General features: G+C 36.1%; 1 protein-coding gene across 1 annotated transcript in view; it reads left to right on the top strand.

Annotated features, from left to right (window-relative positions):
- Positions 1-26,136, top strand: part of MAP3K1 (mitogen-activated protein kinase kinase kinase 1) — an 80,040-nt gene that overhangs the window by 42,904 nt on the left and 11,000 nt on the right. The window contains exons 3-16 of the mRNA XM_017874167.1: positions 660-810; positions 3,756-3,956; positions 7,191-7,391; positions 7,795-7,911; positions 8,280-8,428; positions 14,054-14,175; positions 14,760-14,841; positions 14,953-15,136; positions 17,149-17,427; positions 21,080-21,201; positions 22,795-22,886; positions 23,165-23,354; positions 23,661-24,942; positions 25,574-25,726. Of these exons, the coding sequence (XP_017729656.1) occupies positions 660-810; positions 3,756-3,956; positions 7,191-7,391; positions 7,795-7,911; positions 8,280-8,428; positions 14,054-14,175; positions 14,760-14,841; positions 14,953-15,136; positions 17,149-17,427; positions 21,080-21,201; positions 22,795-22,886; positions 23,165-23,354; positions 23,661-24,942; positions 25,574-25,726 (3,325 nt within the window). The remainder of the gene's footprint in view (positions 1-659; positions 811-3,755; positions 3,957-7,190; positions 7,392-7,794; positions 7,912-8,279; positions 8,429-14,053; positions 14,176-14,759; positions 14,842-14,952; positions 15,137-17,148; positions 17,428-21,079; positions 21,202-22,794; positions 22,887-23,164; positions 23,355-23,660; positions 24,943-25,573; positions 25,727-26,136) is intronic.

Consider the following 26,136-nt stretch of genomic DNA (forward strand, 5'->3'; position numbering starts at 1 on the left):
CCTATTAGGCTTTGTAGAGTTAATTCTCAAACGTTCTTAGTTTAGAGATTGTTTTATTCTGGTAAATCCACACCATTTAATGGAGTAAAGATCAAATGGTTTGTACTGATAATTTTTATTCTTTATAGAGTACCCCAAGTGCTTGTCAGAAATCACTGTTCTCTGAAAATAAAAATTTAATCATGTAGGCTATGAAAAAATGTTTTGGGATCATAGATGATGCAGTTAAGTTTCACTTCACTTATTAAATATTTATTGAGTTTATTTCAGATAAATGAGCATATCCACCAGATTCTGTCTGTATTGACTTAATGTATTGGAAATCCTGGGATAAAAGCATAGTAATACACCCTTCTAAATATTTGTTATATACTTGGGTGGTAGAATTGAAAACAATGCAGTCTTAGTGAATGTATTTGTTAATACGGTGCTTAATGTCTCGGGATTCATTTTGTTAACTACAGTGGAACAAAGGTCTGCATGATATATGTCAGTAATATATAATTCAGAATCTTTTCAAGCTTTAAGTCATTTGGGGTTTTTAGCAGTTAGCTTTTTTATTACATGTCCATTGGAAGTATAAAATAGAACCATTTGTTCTTGGAAATTATCTTTCATATGTAAATTTCTCATTTTCTTTGTTTCTCCATTCATTTTAGTCGTGAGATGGAGAATAAAGAAACTCTCAAAGGGTTGCACAAGATGGATGATCGTCCAGAGGAACGAATGATCAGGGAGAAACTGAAGGCAACCTGTATGCCAGCCTGGAAGCACGAATGGTTGGAAAGGAGAAATAGGCGAGGGCCTGTGGTAAGTGGCTATGGGTTACCAGCTATAAGGAAGACAGCATAGGAGGAAATGGAAAAGTAAGCATAAATAGATCTTCTTGTAAGCTTTTCTTCTTCATTTTAAATGTAGTAGTTTTAATTACTTGATATTGCGGTCATTTGGAAGAAACCGTAATTAAAACTACGCTCATTAAACAACTTAAACTGTTCTGGGAACTTAACTGTTGTGTTTGGTGGAGGAGTAAATGCTTAAACCAAGACTACCCTCTCATGTCAGTATCTAAAATCCTTTCATTGGAGTTTTATACTGTACTTTCTAAATTTTAAAAAGAATTTTTCCAGTTTTTTTTAGATGTTTTATCTCTAAGACAGGATCCAAGAATCTTAATTTCAGAAATCTTCTGGGAAAGAAAATATTTAATTGCAGTAATTCATAAGTGTAATGATTGGGTTTTTACATGCATGGGTAAGATGTGCATTTCTCCAACTTTGTTACAATGTCAGCATGTTACCCTCATTTGACTTGGAAAAAAAAAAAGTTTAATAGACCCATGGGGATTAAGATAAATTAAAAATGTATGGGGTTTGATGAAAGAAAATCTAGAGTCCTAGATTTTAAAAAGCAGGGATACTCTGTCCTTTGCTATAGGTGTAAGAATATATATTCTTACAAGAATACCATCATGAAATGTGTGTCTTCATTCTTACAAAGGAAGAAGTATTACAGTATCCTAGCACTTATCTCTATCAGCAAGTTTGTGTTTATTTTGTTCTTTTAAAACAGACACGGCAACTTAAAATTTATCTAAACTTTGACAAAGGTCTAAAGTACACCCCTGCCAAATGATTGTCTGCCCTGCATTCATCCCATATGCCTATTTAAGTTTAGATTTAAATTAATTGGATGTAAATAAAAGTAAAAATGTAGTTCCTCAGTCTCACCAACCACATTTCAAATGCTCAGTAACCACATGTGGCCAATGGCTGCCCTTTCGGCAGTGCAGTTTTAGCACATTTCCATTGCCTCCGAAAGCTCTCTTAGATGTGTAGTACTGACTCGTGTCTGACTTAACTCCGTAATCTCTGCGGCTTTCGATATCCTCATTACTGAGCTGCAGTCTGTCGGGAATATTTTACCCGCTGGTTCTAATTCTAACCCATGGAATTCTACAGAATAAATCTAATTGTTCCTTTCCATACCAGCACTTTAAGTTACTATGGGCCCATGAGTCTTTGTCTTTACAGCTAAGTTTCTACGTTTCTTCCATTTTTTACTTATGTGAGGTGGTGTGGTGGGAACCCCTCACCATTTTAGCTATTTGTGCCAGAAGATGAATATGAAGAAATTAAGGATTTATCTTAGAGAAGAGAAAGTGCTGTTGAAACATCTTGTAGAAGGTTGGCAGTTAAAAGGGCGTATTACTACTCAGTTAATATAAAGAACTTTTAAACAAACAGCCATCTGAAGTTTGAATGTTCTGCTTTCTGAGCTCCTTTAGATGGAGGTGTTCAAACAGAGCCTAAATCTTTTGAGAATAACGTAGGGCATAAATCACAACTTTTTAAAAATGAGCCAGCCGTTTGTTCTTTATTACATATGAACTAAGGATATCCAGTTCTCTAAGACAGAATTTCGGTTTTTATACTGTTCACTTTCTAGCAAATACCTAAGTACCTTGTCTGTATATAAGACATGCGTGAAGAGGAAAGAGATGTGTGGAATAAGATGCATAACACATAGTCCTTAAGCTTAATTATGCCACCCTACATTTTATGGTTTACAGATTTCATATTATCCTTAAGAAGTTTACTGTTTACTTTGGAGGTCTGATTCTGTTTTTATACTTTGAGTAAGTTGTGTCAGATCATTCTTGAAACATAAAGTGTAAATATCTCCAAATGGGAAAATTAGACTTATATGTAATAAATAGAGTAATACATGAAATATCACAAAGCAACTTGTGACTAGGTGCCAAATGTGTGGGATGGGCAGAAGAGCAATAGGGACTTAGGAAAGAGAAAGAATGTCATGCTGGTAGACTTCAGGGGAGTTTCATAAAAGGAAGAATTCTAACTGAGTCTAAAAAAATGGGTAAATTTTCCTCATGTGAAGGTGTACTCCTGGGGTGCTGCAGGCTGGAGATGAGTATTAAATTAGGAGGAGAGTGAGTGGAAAGCACAGGAGGAGGAAGGGTCAGGCAAGTTTGGTGAACACAGCAACTGGCTGTAGAACAGGAGCAGTGGGAGAAAGTCCAGAAAGGTCTGCAGTTGTACAAGGCTGTGGAGTTTGGCCTTTGGTCATGGCTAGATTAGGTCTGAAAGCCTTAATTTAAAAAAAAAAAAAGGGCAGGTCTTGTAAACTGCATTTCTGTCTGAGAAATTGATCTTTACACTTGTAGCCTCTTTTGGTTTTCTGAGATAATGTGTCTAACCTATTATTGTGATATAACGTAAAAAACCACACACACACAAAAGCAGGGCAAAATGATTGCATAGTCATCAAACTATTTGAAATTATGCCCAGTGTTGTTTCAGGGTCCTACATTTTGTCAAAACAAATAAAAATGTACCTAGATCTTTGATCTAGTAGTTGAATGAGTTGACTATAGAAGTTATGAGTGCTTATTTTTCACATTTGTTTAATAACCTTTGTTACTTTTGAGTGTTAAATGAGTTAGGGTATATAACAAATAATACCATTTCTGCAGTTTTGTATGCATTACAAAATTGTAAGGGAGGAGGTTGCATTTTAACTAGTGTTAAATCCTGAATGACTGGAATTTGTGTAGGTAAAAATAGTCTTTTACATTAATAGCTTAAAGTAATAATAAAAGTTGATATGTTGTCTGGTATACTGGTGTATTTCATAACAAAAGCTCGTTAAGTTTATTTCCTAGTCTATGATATTTACATTTACTTACCTTTTATATTTTTAAGTAATCAAAATATTGGAATACTTTGATTCAGGTGGTAAAACCAATCCCAGTTAAAGGAGATGGATCTGAAATGAATCACTTGGCAGCTGAGTCTCCAGGAGAGGCCCAGGCGAGTGCGGCTTCACCAGCTTCCAAAGGCCGACGCAGTCCTTCTCCTGGCAACTCCCCATCAGGTCGCACAGTGAAATCAGAATCTCCAGGAGTAAGGAGAAAAAGAGTTTCCCCAGTGCCTGTAAGTTAATGTTACAACGGATATGTTAGTTTTTATAATTTTTAGATTCATTTATAACAGAGAAAAGACTGTCCAGCCATCTGTTAGAACATCAGTTTTCAAAATATAATCTGCATTTTATTCAAAATATAATCTGCATTTAAACACCTGAGGATGGAGGGGGGGAGGCGGTTCCTGAGACCCTTTCTGGGGTCTATTAGGTCAAAACTAATTTTGTGATAAAACTGGGATGTTGTTTGCCTCTTTCCCTGCATTGATATTTGCAGTGGTGCCTTTTCGCAATTTAAGGCTACAGCTGTAGAAACTATATTCATTATTGCTATGTATCAGCCATTAAAGAAAAAAAAAAACAAAAACGCCAGTTACACTTGATAATGCCTTTGACAAGGAAATAGAAATTAATTTTATTAAATCTTGACTCTTAGTAAATACATGCCTTTGTAATATTGTGTGTGATGAAACGGGATGCATGCATAAAGCACTTCTACATACCAAAATACAATAGTTTCTCAAGGAGAAGTATTTGTGCGGTTGTTAGAGTTGCAAGCCGAACTAGTTCTTTCATGGAACATGAAATGAGTGACCAACAAACTATGATTATTTAGATTTGGGTATTTGGAAGACATTTTTCTTAAGATGAATTAGACTGTCACTTCAAGAAAAGCAACTTAAGGCCAGGAGCGGTGGCTATAATCCTGCCTCTTTGGGAGGCTGAGGTGGGCGGATCACCTGAGGTCAGGAGTTCGAGAGCAGCCTAGCCAACATGGTGAAACCTCATCTCTACTGAAAATACAAAAATTAGCCAGGCATGGTGGCAGATGCCTGTAATCCCAGCTACTCGGGGGCTGAGGCAGGAGAATCGCTTGAACCCAGGAGGCAGAGGTTGCAATGAGCCTAGATTGCACCATTGCATTCCGGCCTGGACGACAACAGTGAAACTCCATCTCAAAAAAAAACCAAAAAAACAAAAAAACAACTTAAATATTTTTTCACCAGTGTTAAAAGTTGAGATGTCAAAACAAAAATTAGAATTTTAGAAAGCTACTATCCACCACTATGAGCTTGACAGCTTCCCAGTGCTTAGACTTTCCTGATAAGATTGGTGATAGCAAATATGATTCTTTTCATGCTGTATAATGAAATATGTGAACATTTGGAAGATCTGCTTAACTTAACCAATATTTTCCACATGATCAGTGTATTATAACAACAAAATCATTCCTAGGTAAAAGATACATTCAAAATGTAAAATAACACCATTTGGATTTTTAATGTGCCAGTAGGAAAAGTTTGTTGATGTGGTTTCAGATTCCACATTACAACTGCCTTTAAGAAACCGTGTTTTGAGCTTTGGTATAGTACCAAAGAATATTCATCATTATTTGAACAGGCGGCCAAGTGCAGTGGCTGACACCTATAATCCTATCACTTTGGGAGGCCACGGTGGGCGGATCACTTGAGGTCAGGAATTCAAGACCAGCCTGGCCAACATGGTGAAACCCCGTCTCTACTAAAAATACAAAAATTAGCCAGGCGTAGTGTTAGGCACCTGTAATCTCAGCTACTTTACAGGCTGAGGCAGAGAGAATTGCTTGAACCCGGGAGGCAGAAGTTGCAGTGAGGCAGAAGTTGCATTGAGCCGAGATCATACCACTGCTCTCCAGCCTGGGCGACAGAATGAGACTCCAAAAAAAAAAAAAAAAAACAGCTATTAAAATATTCCTTCCTTTTACATCTGCATATCTGTGTGAGGCCAAATTTCCTTTCATATACTTTAATCAAAACGTCATATCACAGCAGATTGAATGCAGAAGCAGCTATGAGAATCTTAGCTGTCTTCTGTATTAAGCTAAACATCAAAGAAATTTGCAAAAAGATAGGTGGTAAATTCATGTGAGAGAGAGAGACTTCTAGTGGTGGAAATGCATGTTAAGACTCCTGTCTCCACTGAAAAATACAAAACAGTTAGCCGGGCATGGTGGCGGCCACCTGTAGTCCCAGCTACTTCAGAGGCTGAGGCAGGAGAATGGCATGAACCTAGGAGGCAGAGCTTGCAGTGAGCTGAGATCGTGCCACTGTACTCCAGCCTGGGTGACAGAGTGAGACTTTGTCTCAGAAAAAAAAAAAAAAAAAAAAAAAAGACTCACTTTCTAACTTTGAAGAACAAATGATTGGAAAAATGGTTGAGATAGTGACCACAAGAGGAATTCGGGTTTTTGTTAAGATCTGGAGTTATTAAGGTACATCAGTTCGTTAAAAAATACATTTAAAGCAAAAACATTTTACAGTAAAACCTGATGCCCAACAGTGGTTGTTGGCTATATGTTAAAACACCTTTAAATTAGTTATTGATTTTTTTTAACTTAAAACAATAATCAGTTACTAGCTCATGAATCTGCAGATTGGGCAGGGCTCAGCAGGCTCAGCTTCTTCACTCACATGCCTGTTGCTTCAGCTGGGATACTAGAACACTTGGGGGGCTGTTGGCATCTCTTCATCCTAGCACAAAGACTTTTAAAATCTTGGTCATCCCCATAAATGTTGGTAAATATCTGGCTGAGAGAGAACTATGTGGTAATTTTATAAATTATTCTATAAACATTTGAGTTCTTTGAAACATCTAATATAAACCAAAACAAAAGCATAAAAAGTATATATCATAAGCAGGCAGAATGCTGTGTCTAGTAGTAAAAATTAAACATCCAGCTTTCTGGGATCTATTGAAGGCTTTATTAATCTTCTTTATAACTGGAAATTTACAAACGCTGCCGTGGAATGCCTCCCAGCATACACTCTGCAGGACTCTTCCTCAATAAAAACAAATTTGTGGAAGCTGAGAAAAACTCTCCTGTGGTGAGGGTAATATATAACACTCTCACTGTACTAATTTTCCTAGGACTTGGTCTTTACATCAATGTCCAGTGGAAATTCCAGTTTTTTTGGATACCTAATTAAATAATTAAGGGTAATAAATGTTCAAGTGATTCTCCTGCCTCAGCCTCCCGAGTAGCTGGGATTACAGGCGTGTGCCATCACACCTGGCTGATTTTTTAGTAGAGACGGGTTTCACCATGTTAGCCAGGATGATCTGAATCTCCTGACCTCATGATCCGCCCACCTCGGCCTCCCAAAGTGCTGGGATTACAGGCATGAGCCACCGCGCCCAGCTGGTGGATAATAGTTTCTTAATTAAGAAATGAGAAACATACCTAATAAAAAAAAAATGTTGTAAAGTTTCAGAGTGGCAGAATCACACCACCCCGAAGAGCCCCTTCACCAGATGGCTTCTCACCATATAGCCCTGAGGAAACAAATCGCCGTGTTAACAAAGTGATGCGGGCCAGACTGTACTTACTGCAGCAGATAGGGCCCAACTCTTTCCTGATTGGAGGAGACAGCCCAGACAATAAATACCGGGTATTTATTGGGCCTCAGGTAGGATTTGTCACCATTTTATTTTATTAGTAGTAGTATATGGTACTACCTCAAATTTATATACTATAATGTTCTTAAATTTGGATCATTTAATTCCCTTTAGTAGACAAAAGTAAACTTAAAATGTATTTTAGGCTAATATTTTCTTTAATGTATTCATGAGGTTTTACTATCTTAATATACCATAGAATAGAAATTTGATCTATATAATAAATTCAATGGAAATGAGAGATTAAATCATGGAAATAGTTGTAGATTTTCTTATGTATAAAGATAATGAAGAATATGAATTAATAGAAACTTTAGTATAAAAAGTTGGAAATACTGTAAAGTGATAAATTTAGAAGTTCTAATGATGAGCCACAGATGTATTAACCTATAGGTTTTCTTTTTAACTCTTCAGAACTGCAGCTGTGGACGTGGAACATTCTGTATTCATCTGCTGTTTGTAATGCTCCGGGTGTTTCAACTAGAACCTTCAGACCCGATGTTATGGAGAAAAACTTTAAAGAATTTTGAGGTAGTTTTTAATAAATGCTTAGAGTAAAATTGTCAGCATATTCTTATGATATATTCTTAAAATTTCTCCTTCTTTAAGTTTAGACAGTGACCTTTTGAAAGGTGTGAAGGTGTGTAAGAATTAGTTGATGCTTATAAATAGTTCTCATGAGATATTTACTAAAGTTTTTCTTCTAGCTTGAAAAAAACAACACTGACCTGCCGTACGAATGTTGTCCTTAGTAAACTATAATGTGTTTTTATTTTGAAGCTCTTAAATCAACTTTAGGAAAAACATGCAAATAAAAGATAAATAGCTCAGTCTGTAGAACTCTTCATATGTGTAATTATGGCACAAATATCATTGTTACTGTCTTTTTCCAATGTTAGGTTGAGAGTTTGTTCCAGAAATATCACAGTAGGCGTAGCTCAAGGATCAAAGCTCCATCTCGTAACACCATCCAGAAGTTTGTTTCACGCATGTCAAATTCTCATACATTGTCATCATCTAGTACTTCTACATCTAGTTCAGAAAACAGGTTAGTACTTTTTAAGGATTTCAAAGCATTAATCCAGTGTTACTTTTAATTTTAGGGGTAATTTTTTATATCTACTTGTTAAGTTGCTCTAAAATGATTTAATTATTGAATCTTGGCTTTCAAGTTAAAATCAAGGGTGAAGATATTAAAGGTTCTCTGGGCATGGTGGCTTGTGCCTGTAATCCCAGCATGTTGGGAGACAGAGGCAGAAGGATCGCTTGAGCCCAGGAGTTCAAGACCCGTCTGGGCAACATAGGGATACCCTGTCTCTACAGAAGTAAAATAATTAGCTGGGAGTGGTGATACCTGTAGTCCCAATTATTCAAGAGGTCAAGGCAGGAGGATCGCTTGAACCCAGGAGTTCAAGGCTCCAGTGACCTATGATTGCACTACTGCACTCCAGCCTAGGTGACAGAACAAGACCCTGTCTCTTAAAAAATATGTGGGTGTGTGTATGTGTATATATATGTTGTTAAAAGTCATGTGAGAGTGTGTGTGTATATAGACATTTTGTGCTAAAAACTGCAGTATTCATGTGAATCTTGTTTCTGTTCTGTATATTGCTTTATTGGTTTTAGTGTAAAAATTAGATTTTTAAAAATTACTCCACAAAGGAAGTGCTGCTTCTTTTATCAGGGCACCTTCTATATTATTCCCGAAGTGCCCAGTTTGAGAAGCACTGTTCTGAGTGGTTAAATCTTGTCTTTATCCTGTCAATCTGTTAAGTATTGTAACTACCTCAAAATTAATGAAGAATGAAAAAGTGACAGGGTCGCAACAAGAGTGCAGTGAAGAGAAGAGAGGTTTTCTTCATCTGTGAAAAAAGTAAATGTTTGGATTTTTTTAATTTTGATTAAATGAAATAATTTTAGAATCCTAGAGTTTTAGGAGTTTTTGGACATTGAAGATTTTCTAGTTGGCATGGTTCAGTGACAGCGGTAAGTGAAGTCAAGAGGTTATGCAGTTCATTTGAGGAAAGGTATAACCAGAACCTGGGTATCTTTGTTTTACCCCTCATCTCTTCTAAATAAAATGAAAAAAATGAGCTTTATTTCTCCAGCCTGCTGAACTCCTAGCCCCAAGCATTCCTTCCACCTCAGCGTCCCAAAGTGCTGGGAGGACAGGTGTGAGCCACCACACCCAGCTCCTTTTCCTTTTGAGTGACATTTCTGTAACTTTTATTGTGGGGAAAATAACAGAAGCTTAAAACCAAGTAGCCAAAGTTAAAATAGAAAGTTTCTCTCTGAGGTTAAAAAAAAAAAAATTTATTTGGATTCACATATCCATGGGGGGGAGCCACAAAAGTTATCTTGATTACTGAGATTGTACTATGCAGATGGGTAGATTTTTGTTTCGTGTAACCACTATTTTATATCTAAAATCAATAAAAGAAAATACAGAGGAAGTATATCTGGAGATCTGATTACATACAATTTTAAATGGTATGCCGGAAACAATAATAAAACAATTAGGATAAACAAATTTAAAATTCAATTGAAAATGAAGGGCATAAAGAGAATATGCACCAGAAAAGAATTCTAAGGGGCTAAGAAACACAAAAACTGTTCATTCAACCTGATAACTAAAGAAATGTTCATTTTTTAAAAAAAGATACCAGTTTTTACTGAAATAATGGAAGACTTTTTAAATGATGTAATTCAGTTATTGTAAGGATGTGCTTGATCATATATAAAGCAGTATAGCCTTTTGAAGAAAAAAAGTAATAATGGCTTTTAAAAACATTTATATTCATTGATCCAGTAAATGTTCTTAAGTAAAAGTTTAATCTGAGAAATGCACAAGCCTTACATATATCATATATGACTGTTTCTCATAGTATTATGGTGAAAAATATCCAGTAACAATTGAATGATTAAAGTAGTGTATGCCCATGTTACGAATGTCATGTAGGCATTAAAATTAATGCTTTTGGAGAACATTGAATGACCTGGGAAAATGTCAATAAGTAAAACCAAATCTAGATTATAATAATATATTATGCATGAACCCAGTTTTATATAGAAAAGGTATTACAGGTATGTAAAAATCGGAAGGAATAAGAACTTCACTGGTTATTTATAGGAGGGGTTATTATAGGTAACTTTTTTTAAACTTTAAATTTTTTTAATAGTATTTTAAATTTAAATATTTTTTAAGTATTAGTTTGAAAACTTTGCCCTTATTATAAGCTCTGCCCTTATAGCCTGAAAATAGCCAAAGACGATATATAAATAAATGGGGATGGCTATGTTCATTAAAACTATTTACACAAGTAGTCCAAAGGCTAATTTGTTTTCCTTATAAGTTTGTTACTCCCTGCTCTATACTCATGTAATTTTGCTTCAGAAAAAACTATGCTAAAAAAAATCTGAAATGTCAAAAAAAATGTGTACAAAGATGTTTGTAATGGTTTCTTAAAATGTAAAAATATGGAAACAGCTTATACGTCCAACATTAATGGATACTTAAAACAGGATCTATCTAGTCAGTGGAAAATTATGGCGGCATTAAAAATTATGTGGTGGAAGCAACCCAAGTGTCCGTCAATGGATGAATGGATAATGTGGGATATACACATAGTGGAATATTATTCAGCTTTACAAAGGAAGGAAGCATGCTACAACATGGATGAACCTTTAGGACATTATGCTAAGCAAAATAAACCAGTCACAAAAAGACAGATATTGTATCATTTCACTTACATGAGATACTTAGTCAAAACCATAGAGACAGAAAGTAGAATGACCCTAGGTAGGAGGATTACTTGATCCCAGGAGTTCCTGACTAGCCTGGGCAACATAGTGTGACCCTGTCTCTACCAAAAAAAAAAAAAGAGAGAAAAGAAAAGAAAAATTAGCCAGGCATGGGTGGCATGCGCCTGTGATCCCAGCTACTCAGGAGTCTGAGGCAGGGGGGATCTCTCGAGCCCAGGAGTTCGAGGCTGCACTGAGCTATACTTGTGCCGCTGTACTACGGTCTGGGAGACAGCAAGATCCTGTCTCAGAAAAAATATAGAATGGTGGTTGCCAGAGGCTGGAGGAAGGAGATCGTGAAGAATCGTGTTTAATGGGTATAGGGTTTCAGTTTTATAAGATGAATACTGGAGACACATAGTGGTGATGGTTGCACAGCATGAAGGCATTTAATACCACTGACCTGTACACTTACAAATGGTTAAGATGGTAAATTTTATGTTATGCATATGTTGCCACAAAAAAAAAAAAATGAAAGAACTATGTATATGAAGAGCTGAAGTGCAATTTTATAATAATTTTTTAAATATGAAATAGTGCATGTATATATATACATAAATGATCTGAACAATGCTTACAAAATATGTACTTGGAAAAAAGATGGACAGGAAATACCCCAGAATGGTATTCTTTTTGTTGTCAGAGAAGTATTTAGTAAGTTGCACTTGTGATTTGACTAAATTGTGAAACTTTATTTTCCTCTTATGAATAAGCTTAATTTTGGTGTAATTATATAAAGAGTTAGTTGACCTTGGATTATTTTTGCCATGAATATTTTTATTATAGATAGTTGTATACATCATTTCTGTAATGCTACTGTTAATTCTTCGTTACTAATGCATGCATATTCTGACAGTTTTTCCGCATCCTAAGTAGCTCTACAATTAGGAAAAGAGAGGGGGCAGGTACATCGGGAGGGAGAGACTAGTAAGTGTGCCTTCATCTCAGGAATCACCCATGATGACTTTGCTGACTTGTTTGATTAGCTTTTTTGGAAAGCTTTTTGTGCATTTGGGGAACTGGTTATTTTGCTGCTAGTTACTCAGATCTGTTTTTTCAGGGAAAAGTAATTGCCGTTTTTGCCATTACTTCTAATGGCAAAATTAGGATTCAAAAAATTAGAAGTAATGGCAAAAAACGCAATTACTTTTGCACCAACCTAGTAGTTGAAGATAGTAGAAGTGCAATATTGGGCCTAGCTTAGCAGATTCTAAAATTTAGACGTTGTAAGTTTATGGCATATTCTTCTCAGATAAAAGTGTAATGATAGATCTGCCACAAACTGATTTTATGATTTGAGGCAACTTATTTAACATCCCAGAGCCTTCCCTTTATTTTATAATGGAAATACAGCTATTGATTTTTAAAAGCCATCCCTCACATCATGAAGATTTAATTAAAAGCATTTATGAAATAGAGAACTAAAGTCCTCTTTCTCTAGCCTGGCTGCACGCAAAATAACTACTGTTAACTATTTAATACAACTTTTAAAAATTACATAAATCAAGGAGTGAAACTCTTCTTTGCACACTCCATACTTCGGCCAACAAACACATGCACGCACGTTCCCCCATCCATATTTCTCTCAGCTTTCTTACTGTTTTTAAACAAAGTCATGCCATATGTTCTGGTGTGCAATTTTCTTTTGCTTTTACTTTATATGTAAAGAATATTTTTCCACGTCATTACCAGAGTACATACTTTTTTTCTTTTCATGGCTGTATAAGGTTATGTTGGTACACCATAATTTATTCAGCCATTGCCTTAATGTACATTAAGTACACCTCTAGTTGTTTGTTTACATACTTAAAATATGTAAGGATAGCATCCTAGGAAATAGGATTTTTAGGTCATGAATATATACATGTAGTATTTTAAGAAATACTAACAAAATGTCCTTCCAGAGATTTTAGTTTTTACTTCTACCAGATATGAGAACCTGGTTTTCTATGCCATTATGAGGGCCAGATGTTACCAATCTATTATTCTTTATTCCAATTGCCTTTTTATTTCCTTTGTCCATTTTACTATTAGTATTTTCTTACTGATTTTAAAATACTTTGTATATTAGAGATAAGTATATGCAATATAATTACCCATTATGTTGCAATTTTGCCATAAATGGAATCATTCTATACATGGTAGTTTTATTTTGACCTCATTTATGGATCTCTCTGTTCCTTTTTAAAGGCTGCAAGGTGTCTGGGTTTGCCATAATTTGTTTAACCTCCTTTTGGCATTCATTTGGTTGTTTTGATTTCTTTTCGTTATTCTAAATAATACTGCAGTGGACATTTTCATAATACATCTATCATATATTTGTCTTTTTATTTTCTTATGATACATTCCTAGAAGTCTAGATGAAAGATTGTGTACCCTTAAAATGTGACGTGTTCCTAGATTCATTTCTAGGAAAGTTGGACCAGTTCATACTGCCACTAGAAATTTCTGAAATAGGCATTTAAATTTAGGATGTGGAATCTTTGAGCTCTAAGGTCCGCCAGCACTTAAAATCTTGAAACTAGTACCATGTAGTATATTTTTGTACGTAGTCAAACCTGTTGGTTTATTCAAAAGGTACAGTAGCAGAATTTGGGAGATACAAATGTTCTTTCTAAGATTACAGTCTGTGTATTGTTTTCATCACAAAGAAAGTTAACTCACACCTACAGTCTATAAGTACTCGTGTGTTAATCTGATTTTAAATTACTGTATATTAATAGCATAAATATATATCTCTTAGTATATAAGATGCTCTTAAACAAGAATTTCTACTGTATTTATATTCTAAGCAAGCAGAAAGTGTTTTTAGCATATCAGTTCTGCTTTATATTCTTTTATGTTTAATACTTTTTCTTCCCCTTTTCTATAGTATAAAGGATGAAGAGGAGCAGATGTGTCCTATTTGCTTATTGGGCATGCTTGATGAAGAAAGTCTTACAGTGTGTGAAGACGGCTGCAGGAACAAGCTGCACCACCACTGCATGTCAATTTGTATGTGGCTCTTTTTCTCTCTATGCTTATTCAGCACAGTTGCTCTCTGAGCTTACTATGTTATTTAAGAGTGTAACATGGCTTGAAGGGAGATTGGTGAGAGAATAAAAACAGTGTATCTAAGTCCTCTGTGAAGAGTTTTCAACAAATGGGAATGCAGGATCTTTGTGAGCAAAGAAATGCAGTAAAGTGTGACATAGGTGATAATGGAAGAAGTGCATAGAATTAGAAACAATTTCAATCTGGAAGGTATACATGAAGGGAAGGAGGTGGAAGAAGACCTGGGCAGGCATTACAGAGAGGCTAGCTAGCATCAAAGTAAGGATTGGAAGGACTTTACCTGGTAGTCAGACAGGGCAGAACGTTTGGAAAAACAGTAAGCAGGGTACACATTATCAGAATGGATAAAATAGCATTCAAAATCATTTAACCTGCTGTATGTACTTGCTTTCAGATAAATGTTTAGATTATTTTTGAGGTTCCTGCTATATAAATCCTATAAATAATTATTATAAACAGTTATGAAATATAAATAATGTTAAGCATTTACATTTTTGTAAGATTTTGTTTCTGTAATTTTTCAGGGGCAGAAGAGTGTAGAAGAAATAGAGAACCTTTAATATGTCCCCTTTGTAGATCTAAGTGGAGATCTCATGATTTCTACAGGTAATAATTTTGAAATAATGATATGTATATGTTTAATTTTTTAAAATTTCTCAAAGTGTGATTTAAATCTGTTAATTTTTTTAAAGCAAGTTTTGTTATTTTTCATTTTAGCCACGAATTGTCAAGTCCTGTGGATTCCCCTTCTTCCCTCAGAGCTGCACAGCAGCAAACCGTACAGCATCAGCCTTTGGCTGGATCACAAAGAAGGAATCAAGAGAGCAATTTTAACCTTACTCATTATGGAACTCAGCAAATCCCTCCTGCTTACAAAGATTTAGCTGAGCCATGGATTCAGGTAAGTAGTTCTTTGTTTTTCATTTCTCAAAGAAATATTTATAGATCAATTAGTGTATTTGTCTCCTTCCCTCAGTTGTTTATAATTTAAGAAATACTTTTGCTTGCCTCCATCATGACCTTTATTCCTTTGGAAATATTAATGTTACTTTCGGTATTAATACTATACTCCTTATTATACAGCTTCAACTTCAAAACTTCCTTGTGGTTTCACTTCACGTATCTAGAAACATCTTTTCCTGAACTAACAGACGTACAGGGTTATTCAAGGATAGAAGGATAGAAACCAGAACCCTTCAGTGCTAACTTTTCCCAGTGTTTAATCCCCCTTCCTGCCAAGGATTTTTATCATGTTTCTTATTTGCTGCCATTTAAAATTAATTTCTCCTTTCATATCCTGATGGCATACAATGGGTGCTTAATAATTGCAGAGCAGATGAATACGAAAAAATATGTGATGGTTACCTTGAGTTCATCATTTTGATTTGTAAGAACAGTTTTGCATCCCTTTACCATCTCTTCTGATTGAATGCTTTTTCATCCTCAGTAAGTAGGGCTTTTTTGTCAGTTGGTTTGTAATGATTTTCTTGGTTGTTGAATGCCTAATCTATTATTTTTTAAATGTAGGATCTAAAACCAGACAGGTCTGTACCAGACAATAAAGAAGTAAAATAGTTATTTTCAGTAATCTGTTAAATTCTGTTGAATTAAATTTGTGAACAGATGTATTAACACATTGAGCTTATATATCATTAGGATTTGTTTCATTTTTCTTTTGTGACCATTACAGTCCTGCACCTTTGGAATTCTCTTAGCATATTAGCAACCCATTTATGAATCTAATAAAATCTGCAAAAATATTAAACACATATTCTTGTATCTAGTCCATTAATGAAATTCAATGAAATACTAATGAACATAGGTCCTCACCTGCCCTTTCATGACCCATCAAAGAACTCTCAAGTTGATTCTGAGCTGTTAGATTTCATTCTTTCAAGGATATCGTCTAGTTTGTTTTGCCTAAGCTTTAGGTCAGACTAGGCTCTATATTCCTAGCTTTTTATTAAGCATGTTAGGTAAGACAATTAAAACATAGGTAGTGGCACAGTACTTAACAGTACCAGAAGCTCACTGTATTCTATTTGGTTCATTCTCCCATAATATCCCTTTATAACAAAACACATGTAAATAAGTATGTCATGATCCATTTTTCCAAAAGTTGTGTTTATTCATCTTTAGTATTTAGACATTTTTCACATGATATCTTAGGTATTAAGCTTACTTTTAGCTAATTGGCCCATAAAGCGTGAAGGGAAAGACCCTTCACGCTTTCCTCACTGTGGGGACTCTGGCTTCTGGGGCATGGGATTGACGATGGCAACAGCATGTACTATAATTCTGTGTCTGCCGTTTTCCTTTGCGTACTCGAACACAAGCATTTTTTCTTCAGTTTGATTTGTCCACTCCATTCGTTTTACAGTCCTACCTGTTTTGTCTAGTTTTTTAAACCTTTTTGTACAGACAAAACTAATTAAATGTGTTTTACTTACTGCTCTTGTCTGGAAGAGAAATACTCTGTATCTCTTGAAACCTTCTCCTGGTGCCTTTTTTGATCTTTTTTTTTTTCTTTTCTTAATCTTGCTCTAGTTTTTCTCTTTAAACTACCTTAATATGAATACAGAGTTGAGGTTTTCAGTTTTTTTGGCGTTTTGGTAAGCATGGGGGACAATAGAGGCATAGAATGTATGTATAGCCATCTAATGACTTAATGGAGTTTATTATTTACCTGAACTAATAAATATTAATGACTTTGGAGAATTACCAGTTAAACTTGAGTATAAAATTCTTCCTTACAATGTTTAAGTGGCTGGATGTATTTGAAGTTGTGAAGGATGGTGAAGATTTAAGAAATGCCCAGTTTTTATGTAATAATCAAAAATGATGCTAAACTCAAAATACTCTGGGTCCATAAGCTTTTCTTTACATTGAATTCATTGTGTGTGTTTGATCCAGGTGTTTGGAATGGAACTCGTTGGCTGCTTATTTTCTAGAAACTGGAATGTGAGAGAGATGGCCCTCAGGCGTCTTTCCCATGATGTCAGTGGGGCCCTGCTGTTGGCAAATGGGGAGAGCACTGGAAATTCCGGGGGCAGCAGTGGAAGCAGCCCGAGTGGGGGAGCTGCCAGTGGGTCTTCCCAGACGAGTATCTCAGGAGATGTGGTGGAGGCATGCTGCAACGTTCTGTCAATGGTCTGTGCTGACCCTGTCTACAAAGTGTACGTTGCTGCTTTAGTAAGTAGCTTTATTCCATAATCATATCATTATGGGTTTGGGGTTTTTTGATGGTTCGTAGATAGTGTTTTTAAGATACAATAAAGCTACTTTACCTAATTTTGGAAAATCCAAATTTTATTTTTGTTCCATAATTCCAGGAAATTACAATTTTTCTTTTATTCTGATTATTTGAATTCTACTTGTTTTTTGATGTATGTCCAAGGTTTCTTATATGCTATTTCACTGTTTAGTTTCATTGTTTTAAAGACTTTCCAGGGGTATCCAAGGGAGAGAATACAGTTATGGTTTCTTAGTTTCTGTTTCTGGTTGGAACAGTAAAGCTCCTTCCTCATCCTCCTTTTCCGCTTATCACTAGAGACAGACTAAACACCATGGCTTCAGGCTGCTAAAGCCTAAAACAAATCAAAACAGAACAACAACAAAATAGGACGAGCTAGGCAAGCTTGCTAATTTTTAAAGACTTCTTTAGTGTCTTGCTGTTCATATCTTTACGTTTTTCTGAGCAGATACCTTATACATTACCAAATTTAAAATGCTTTTGGGATGGCAAAGTTATCAATGTTACTCTGATTTTAAAAAAATTTATCAGGTATTAAGGAAGATATGTTTTAATAAACATTTTGATTTTTAATAAACATTGTCATGTGGAGATTCAAAAGCCTTTTCAAAGAAAAGGGTTCCATGACACAGATCATTGAATTGCTTTTCCAGTTTAACCTATTGAAAGTTCTTTCATGAGTGGAATAGTGACAAGGAGGTAATTTAGGAGTATCTGCCTCTTTAGAATAGGGTTTCTCAACCTCAGTACTATTAACATTTGTTAGATAAATTATTTGTTGCTGGGTGGGGGGAGAGCCAGGGATGTTGTCCTGTGTGTACTGTGGCAGCATCCCTGGCCTCTACCCATTAGATACCAGGAGCAAACCCACCCCCACCCAATCATGCCCACAGTCACGACAACCAGGAATGTCTCCAGGCATTGCCAAATGTCTGCAGGGGTCAAAACTGCCCCCAGTTCAGAACCACCACTTTAATTCTTATCTGGTCTGTTTTTAAAATTCATGAGTAGTCTATAGGCTTCCCCGGAACCTCTGTCTTTGTCTAATCCATCCTCTAACGATTGGGCCTAATGAATCTTGACAGGTAATACAGCATGACAGTTATGAACATGGGTTTGGAGTCACAATTGAGTGATCTCATAATTTATCATTCCAGCCACAGTGCTTGCATAATGTGCTGGTTAAAGTTGGACTAGCCTAGGCAATCTGAACACATGATCAAGATCATAGAGACAGACCTGGATTCAAATTCTGGTTCTCCCTTTTGCTAGCACTGTGACTTTACGAAGGTTACTTAACCTCTCTTAAATAAACTTCAGTTTTCTCACCCATAAAATAATGAAAATACCTCTTAGATTTGAAATTAGATTATGTAGAAACTTTCAACTGTATGCCTGGCACATTGTAAGAACATGAATAGTTATCATTATTTCTTAAACACAACTTTGATTATCCCCCAACTCGTTTAGAAATCTTTAGAGGTTTCTGTTTCTTCAACGACATTCCTAAAGCATATTCTGTGGAAGTTTGGCAGGGTTGTGAAAAGTTCCCTGAAGAAAGAATCCTGTATTCAGTTAAGATTGGTGAACACTGGATTACACAAGGATAACTAGGTCTGTTGACTGAAAGACTTCTAGGATCCTTCAGTAAGCTAGTGTACATTGTGAACCTAAAGGATCAAAGGGTAAAATGCATTGTTTCCCAGAGTTATTTTGCTACAGCCTGTTTCTTCATGTAGCATCTGGAGGGACCAGCATACTGTAGAATAAAGACCAATTGGCCCAACATTTTGCTGCTTTCTTACTATTTTCCAACACAAACCTTCAGGCATACTTGACTAAATAAAATCCTCTTTTTGCCAGTTCCTTTTCTGCAAAGCCTTTGCTGTGTTACTCTTTTTGTGTGCGGTGTAACTGCCTTACTGTCATGGTTGTTTCTTCTTAAGTTCAGACTGTTTCCCAACTAGCTTATGAGTTCTTAGAGCACAAAGATTGTATAAAGGATACCAGGTTCCATGAAGGCAGAAATGGCTTCTGCTGTTAAAGCTCACCCTTTCCCTTTCCCTTATGTCCCCTTCCTCTGTCTCTTCCTTTTTTTCTTCTCCCTCCCTCTCCATGTATAATTTTTTTTTTTTTTTTTTTTGCTGAACCATTTGAGAGTTTTTTGCAGGCATCATGACAGTTTCTCCTCAAATACTTAAATATGTGTCTCTTAAAACTAAATACATAATTCCATTTATTCTTACATGTACAGTCAGCACATTAACATTAATCACAATACTGTTTTGTACTATTAAGTTTATACTGAAATCTCTCCTGTTGCCCAACAGTGCCCTTCATAGCTAAACTGCAGACTTTATTCAGATTTTACCAGCTTTTCTGCTGTTGTCTTTTTTCTGTCCCAGGATCCAATCCAGGATCCCACAGTGCATTTAGTCACCATGTCCCCTTAATGTCTTCTCATCCATGACAGTTCCTCAGCCTCTCCTAGTTTTTGATGACCTTGACAGATACTTTCAAAGTATACTGGCCAGTTACTTTGTAGAATGTCCCTCAATTTGGGATTCTCTGATGTTTTCTCATGATTAGATGGAAGTTACATATTTTTCACAGAATGTCACAGAGGTGATAGGCCTTTCTCAGTGCATCATATCAGTGGATACATATGTCCATGGCTTAATTTATTATTGGTGATGCTGTCAGTTAAGGTAATATCTACCAAGTTTCCCTGCTGTAAAATTAATATTCATAGATATCTTGCGAGAGTTACTTTGAGATTATGCAAATATCCTATTTTGCCTCAAAATTTTGTCCACTGATTTTAAAAATATTTGTGGATCTTGCCTGTAGCAGTTATTACTACACCATTAAAAATGGTGCTCTCATGGGCCCAGGTAGGGGAGCATCACACACCAGGGCCTGTCGGGGGTCAGGGGGCTAGGGGCGGGATAGCATTACAAGAAATACCTAATGTAGATGACGGAGTGATAGATGAAGCAAACTACCATGGCATGTGTATACCTATATAACAAACCTGCACGTTCTGCACATGTGCCCCAGAACTTATTTAAAAAAAAATGGTGTTCTAATGGTGATTTTCTGTTTTCCTCATTCCTTCTACATTAATTGGAATTATTCTATAAAGAAGAGCTTCTCCGTTTATGTACCTATTCAATTTTTAATTTATATCAGTGTAGGCTCCTGGGTATTCCTTTTGTTCTATGGGTTGCAACCCAATACTACCATCATTTGTTTTGTTGCTCTAATTATTCCAGCGTTGACCATTGAGAGCCCTTTCAGGTTGGCTCCTGTTCTTTTTCTTTTTAAAAATAATTTTTTTTAACTTTGCGTCTTGAAATGAATTCAGACTTCTAAAAATTGCAGAGAAAAGAATTCAGAAAATTCCTTTCTACCCCATTCATTTATTTTGTTAGTTGTTTGTATCATTACAGACACATAAGATTCTTACTTTATTCTATGGGTTATAATCCATTCCTATCTTATTTTGTTGCTCATATTGTCTCAAATTAGGCCATTATCTCTGATGCTTTTTAAGTGTACATAAACTGACCTTCAGATTTTTTTCCTCAGAAAACATTGAGAGCCATGCTGGTATATACTCCTTGCCACAGTTTAGCGGAAAGAATCAAACTTCAGAGACTTCTCCGGCCAGTTGTAGACACCATCCTAGTCAAATGTGCAGATGCCAATAGGTAAGGCTTCATTGATGAACCACTTCAAACTGTCTTGTCTTAAAAGTGCCTCACAGCAAGCCTCACACCTAGTGAATATCTGATACATTTTATTGACTGAGTCTTTGAACATTGTCTTTTAATGTGAGATTTAAAATGGAAATGCAGTACTTGAGACTCTTAAGGACTGGGGGAAAGAACTACTGGCAAGTAAAAGCCAGGCAAACAAACTGTATGGACCTCCACATTATTGTATTGTGATTTATTATCTTCAATAACATTCATAATGTGAAGTACAGTTGGTAAGAACTGTAGTTGACATTTATAGCCATAAGATATAATCTCATGGGTTGCACAGGATAGGAACCAGTAAGATCATTACACCTGTATGTGCCTTATTATCAGGATAAAAAATTAACAAATCCATCTCATTATTTTCAGTGTAATGGAATTTTACTCTAATTATGACAGTTTTAGTCAAAAAAATTTTAGATTTTATATATTCCTGCAATATCCTTGAAAATTGACAGGGAACAAACAAGAATAACCCTAACTGGTAAGAAAAATATGAAGTAGAGAATTGAGGTACAGTGACCGTAAAGATGAGTACAAGCCATGCTTTTTTCAGACCAGTGGTTCTCTTTTATTTTCCCCTTCCATAAAATAGGAGGAAAATTTTTCATTGAATAATCACAGCTACTGTGAACAGTTATTTGGTAGTTCCTATTTCTTTCTATCCCAGCAGATCTTGGTTAGCAACAAGTGTTGAATCTCCCTTGTGTTGCCTCTTCCATTTCACCCATTTAGAGCTCTCTCAGTACCACTTTTCTCTTCCTCTGCAAGTCATAATGACTGTTTGCACAGGGTCTCAAAAATTAAGTACCTGCCTTTAACGAATTTCTCATCTCATGAAGTCTGTCTTTTGCCTCTATTGTTTTCTCTATAGATTGAAAATATTGGATGTTTTCTTGTTTCTTAGAGAAAACATTGTATATCTGTAAAATATGCAAATTAGAAAGTAATTTGCAAAATGCATAGGAAAAATGTCATTTTTTAGTATTAGAATAGGTATCTTTCTGATAATTCAGTGTTCTCATGGTATTTATTGTGCTGCTCGCTTTTTGAAACTCTAAAGTTAGGTTGTTTACCTGGTCACCTGAATGAATGAACATAAATACTGTAGAGAGATTTTATAATATTCAGACCTCATTCTGCCTATGTAAGGAAATGGAGGGTTTTGGGTGGGAAGGTTTTGTTTTAATTCAAGAGCTTCTTAGTGAAAGTTCAGAAATCAAAATGTCGCGGTCCTTGTTTTTTCTTTTAACAAAATACAAGATTTTATCTAATTTGGTATTTAAATCAATACTTGCTAGAGCCGTTGTTGAAGATTCTGTGCTTAACATAGAGGATATGTTAAATTTACAAAATTAGACCTAATAAATGAGTATTACTATTTATGGTGATATTGTTCATGTGATTTTAGTGGTGGAAAAGTAAATACTCCTGAAAACATTATTTCTCCACTTTTTCACAAGGCATTGCATTACGCCTCTAATATTGTGTAGTATTTTAGCCAAGATCCAGGATTGATGTTGCTTTTCCTTTGCTTTATAGCCGCACAAGTCAGCTGTCCATATCAACACTGTTGGAACTGTGCAAAGGCCAAGCAGGAGAGTTGGCAGTTGGCAGAGAAATACTAAAAGCTGGTAATAACTTTTCACTTAAAATGAATATAGCATATTTTATCATGTTCCTCAGCAGCCTTGTCTAATCTCATAATCTCTCATGAGGCAGTTTACAGGATTTTGAAGTAATTTTATAAATTGATTCACTGTGTTACAGTTAGAAATGTGAATTAATCTGAGAGAGAAATTCTTGAAAATAGTTCAGAATATTTTTGTTGGCCTTATACCATTTAATCATGTCTTGTTTTAGATTTTAATACCACTATTTTTTAATCATTTATTTTACTTTCCTTTTGTAGGATCCATTGGTATTGGTGGTGTTGATTATGTCTTAAATTGTATTCTTGGAAACCAAACTGAATCAAACAATTGGCAAGAACTTCTTGGCCGCCTTTGTCTTATAGATAGACTGTTGTTGGAATTTCCTGCTGAATTTTATCCTCATATTGTCAGTACTGATGTTTCACAAGCTGAGCCTGTTGAAATCAGGTAATTTTTCTTCTGAAAATATATTACATGTATCTTTCTGCCCTCCCTATACCCTCCTCAAGAATGACACATTTTAGATTTATGAAAGACTCAGAAAATACAGAGCATAAATAGGTTGCTGATACCTTAATATTTGATTGACATATGAAAACCCAAAGTCTAGGATGTTTAGTTTAAAATTTATAGATACTTTATGCTGAAATGGTTTTTGAAGTACACATGCTGTAAATTACTACCATTTTTTAAGTTTCCATGTGTTTTTCAGTAATTGGAACTTATTATAGTAATGAATGTTTTTTCTTTCAGGTATAAGAAGCTGCTGTCCCTCTTAACCTTTGCTTTGCAGTCCATTGATAATTCCCACTCAATGGTTGGCAAACTTTCCAGAAGGATCTACTTGAGTTCTGCAAGAATGGTTACTACAGTACCCCATGTGTTTTCAAAACTGTTAGAAATGCTGAGTGTTTCCAGTTCCACTCACTTCACCAGGATGCGTCGCCGTTTGATGGCTATTGCAGATGAGGTGGAAATTGCTGAAGCCATCCAATTGGGTGTAGAAGACACTTTGGATGGTCAACAGGACAGCTTTTTGCAGGCATCTGTCCCCAGTGACTATCCGGAAACCACAGAGAACAGTTCCCCTGAGTGCACAATCCGTTTAGAGAAAACTGGAAAAGGATTATGTGCTACAAAATTGAGTGCCAGTTCAGAGGACATTTCTGAGAGACTGGCCAGCATTTCAGTAGGACCTTCTAGTTCAACAACAACAGAGCAACCAAAGCCAATGGTTCAAACAAAAGGCAGGCCCCATAGTCAGTGTTTGAACTCCTCTCCTTTATCTCATCATTCCCAATTAATGTTTCCAGCCTTGTCAACCCCTTCTTCTTCGGCCCCATCTGTACCAGCTGGCGCTGCAACAGATGTCTCTAAGCATAGACTTCAGGGATTCGTTCCCTGCAAAATACCTTCTGCATCTCCTCAAACACAGCGCAAGTTTTCTCTACAATTCCACAGAAACTGTCCTGAAAACAGAGACTCAGATAAACTTTCCCCAGTCTTTACTCAGTCAAGACCCTTGCCCTCCAGTAATATACACAGGCCAAAGCCATCTCGACCTACCCCAGGTAATGCAAGTAAACAGGGAGATTCCTCAAAAAATAGCATGACACTTGATCTGAATAGTAGTTCCAAATGTGATGACAGCTTTGGCTGTAGCAGCAATAGTAGTAATGCTGTTATACCCAGTGATGAGACAGTGTTCACCCCAGTAGAGGAGAAATGCAGATTAGATGTCAATACAGAGCTCAACTCCAGTATTGAGGACCTTCTTGAAGCATCTATGCCTTCAAGTGATACAACAGTCACTTTCAAGTCAGAAGTTGCTGTCCTCTCTCCTGAAAAGGCTGAAAATGATGATACCTACAAAGATGATGTGAATCATAATCAAAAGTGCAAAGAAAAGATGGAAGCTGAAGAAGAAGAAGCTTTAGCAATTGCCATGGCAATGTCAGCGTCTCAGGATGCCCTCCCCATAGTTCCTCAGCTGCAGGTTGAAAATGGAGAAGATATCATCATTATTCAACAGGATGTAAGTATAGACTTCCTTGGGGCTGGGCACAGTGACTCATACCTGTAATTCCAGCACTTTGGGAGGCTGAGGCCGAAGGTTTGCTTGAGCACAGGATTTCGAAACCAGCCTGGTCAACAAAGCAAGACCCTGTCTCTATAAAAAATTAGCCAGGCATGATAGTGCACACCTTGGGTCCCAGCTACTCAGGAGGCTGTGGTGGGGAGGGTCACGTGAACCTGGGAGTTTGAGGCTGCAGTGAGCTGTGATTACACCATTGCACTGTAGCTTGAATGATAGTGCAAGACACTGTCTCACAGAGAGCTTCCTTGGACCATACTAAAATAAACCTAATTCAGAAATGCTGCTTCTAATATTTAGAAGCAGATTTTTCCACATAAAATTATTACTTATACAACAATAATGTTTGTACTGTTTAAATAGCAATAATTCTTGTCTGTGGGTATTTCTGGTTAATTCTATAATGGTGATCACTTTTGCATTTGATGTTGGTCACAAATACCTTCCATTCAGAGGTCACATTTATAGGTGGTTTGGGAAGCCAGACTGAACAAGAATAATATCTTGCAGACTAATTTCACAAAATTTTACTCCTTTAACAGTAAAAAGATTGCTTTCATTTAATATGTAGACACCAGAGACTCTACCAGGACATACCAAAGCAAAACAACCGTATAGAGAAGACACTGAATGGCTGAAAGGTCAACAGATAGGCCTTGGAGCATTTTCTTCTTGTTATCAGGCTCAAGATGTGGGAACTGGAACTTTAATGGCTGTTAAACAGGTAAATATCTAGTGAGCATATAAATGAAATGATTCAAATCACAAAATGAAGCATGTTCAGTAAAAAGAATAAAGGATATGTCCACGTGTTTGTACTTTAGCTCTTTAAACTTTGAGAAACTTAGATTTCAAAGTAGATGTTTCCAAAGCACCAGAAACATCATGAATTCTGTTATTATTAAAAGTTGAGGCTGCACGTGGTGGCTCATGCCTGTAATCCCAGCACTTTGGGAGGCCAAGGTGGTTGGATCATTTGAGGTCAGGAGTTCGAGACCAGCCTGGCTAGCGTGGTGAAACCCTGCCTCTACTAAAAATACAAAAATTGGCCAGGCGTGGTGGTAGGCACCTGTAGTCCCAGCTACTCAGGAGGCTGAGACAGAAGAATTGCTTGAACCCAGGAGATAGAGGTTG

Source organism: Rhinopithecus bieti, unplaced genomic scaffold (genome assembly GCF_001698545.2).
Source record: "Rhinopithecus bieti isolate Rb0 unplaced genomic scaffold, ASM169854v2 scaffold_6513, whole genome shotgun sequence".
NCBI classification, from domain to species: domain Eukaryota; kingdom Metazoa; phylum Chordata; class Mammalia; order Primates; family Cercopithecidae; genus Rhinopithecus; species Rhinopithecus bieti.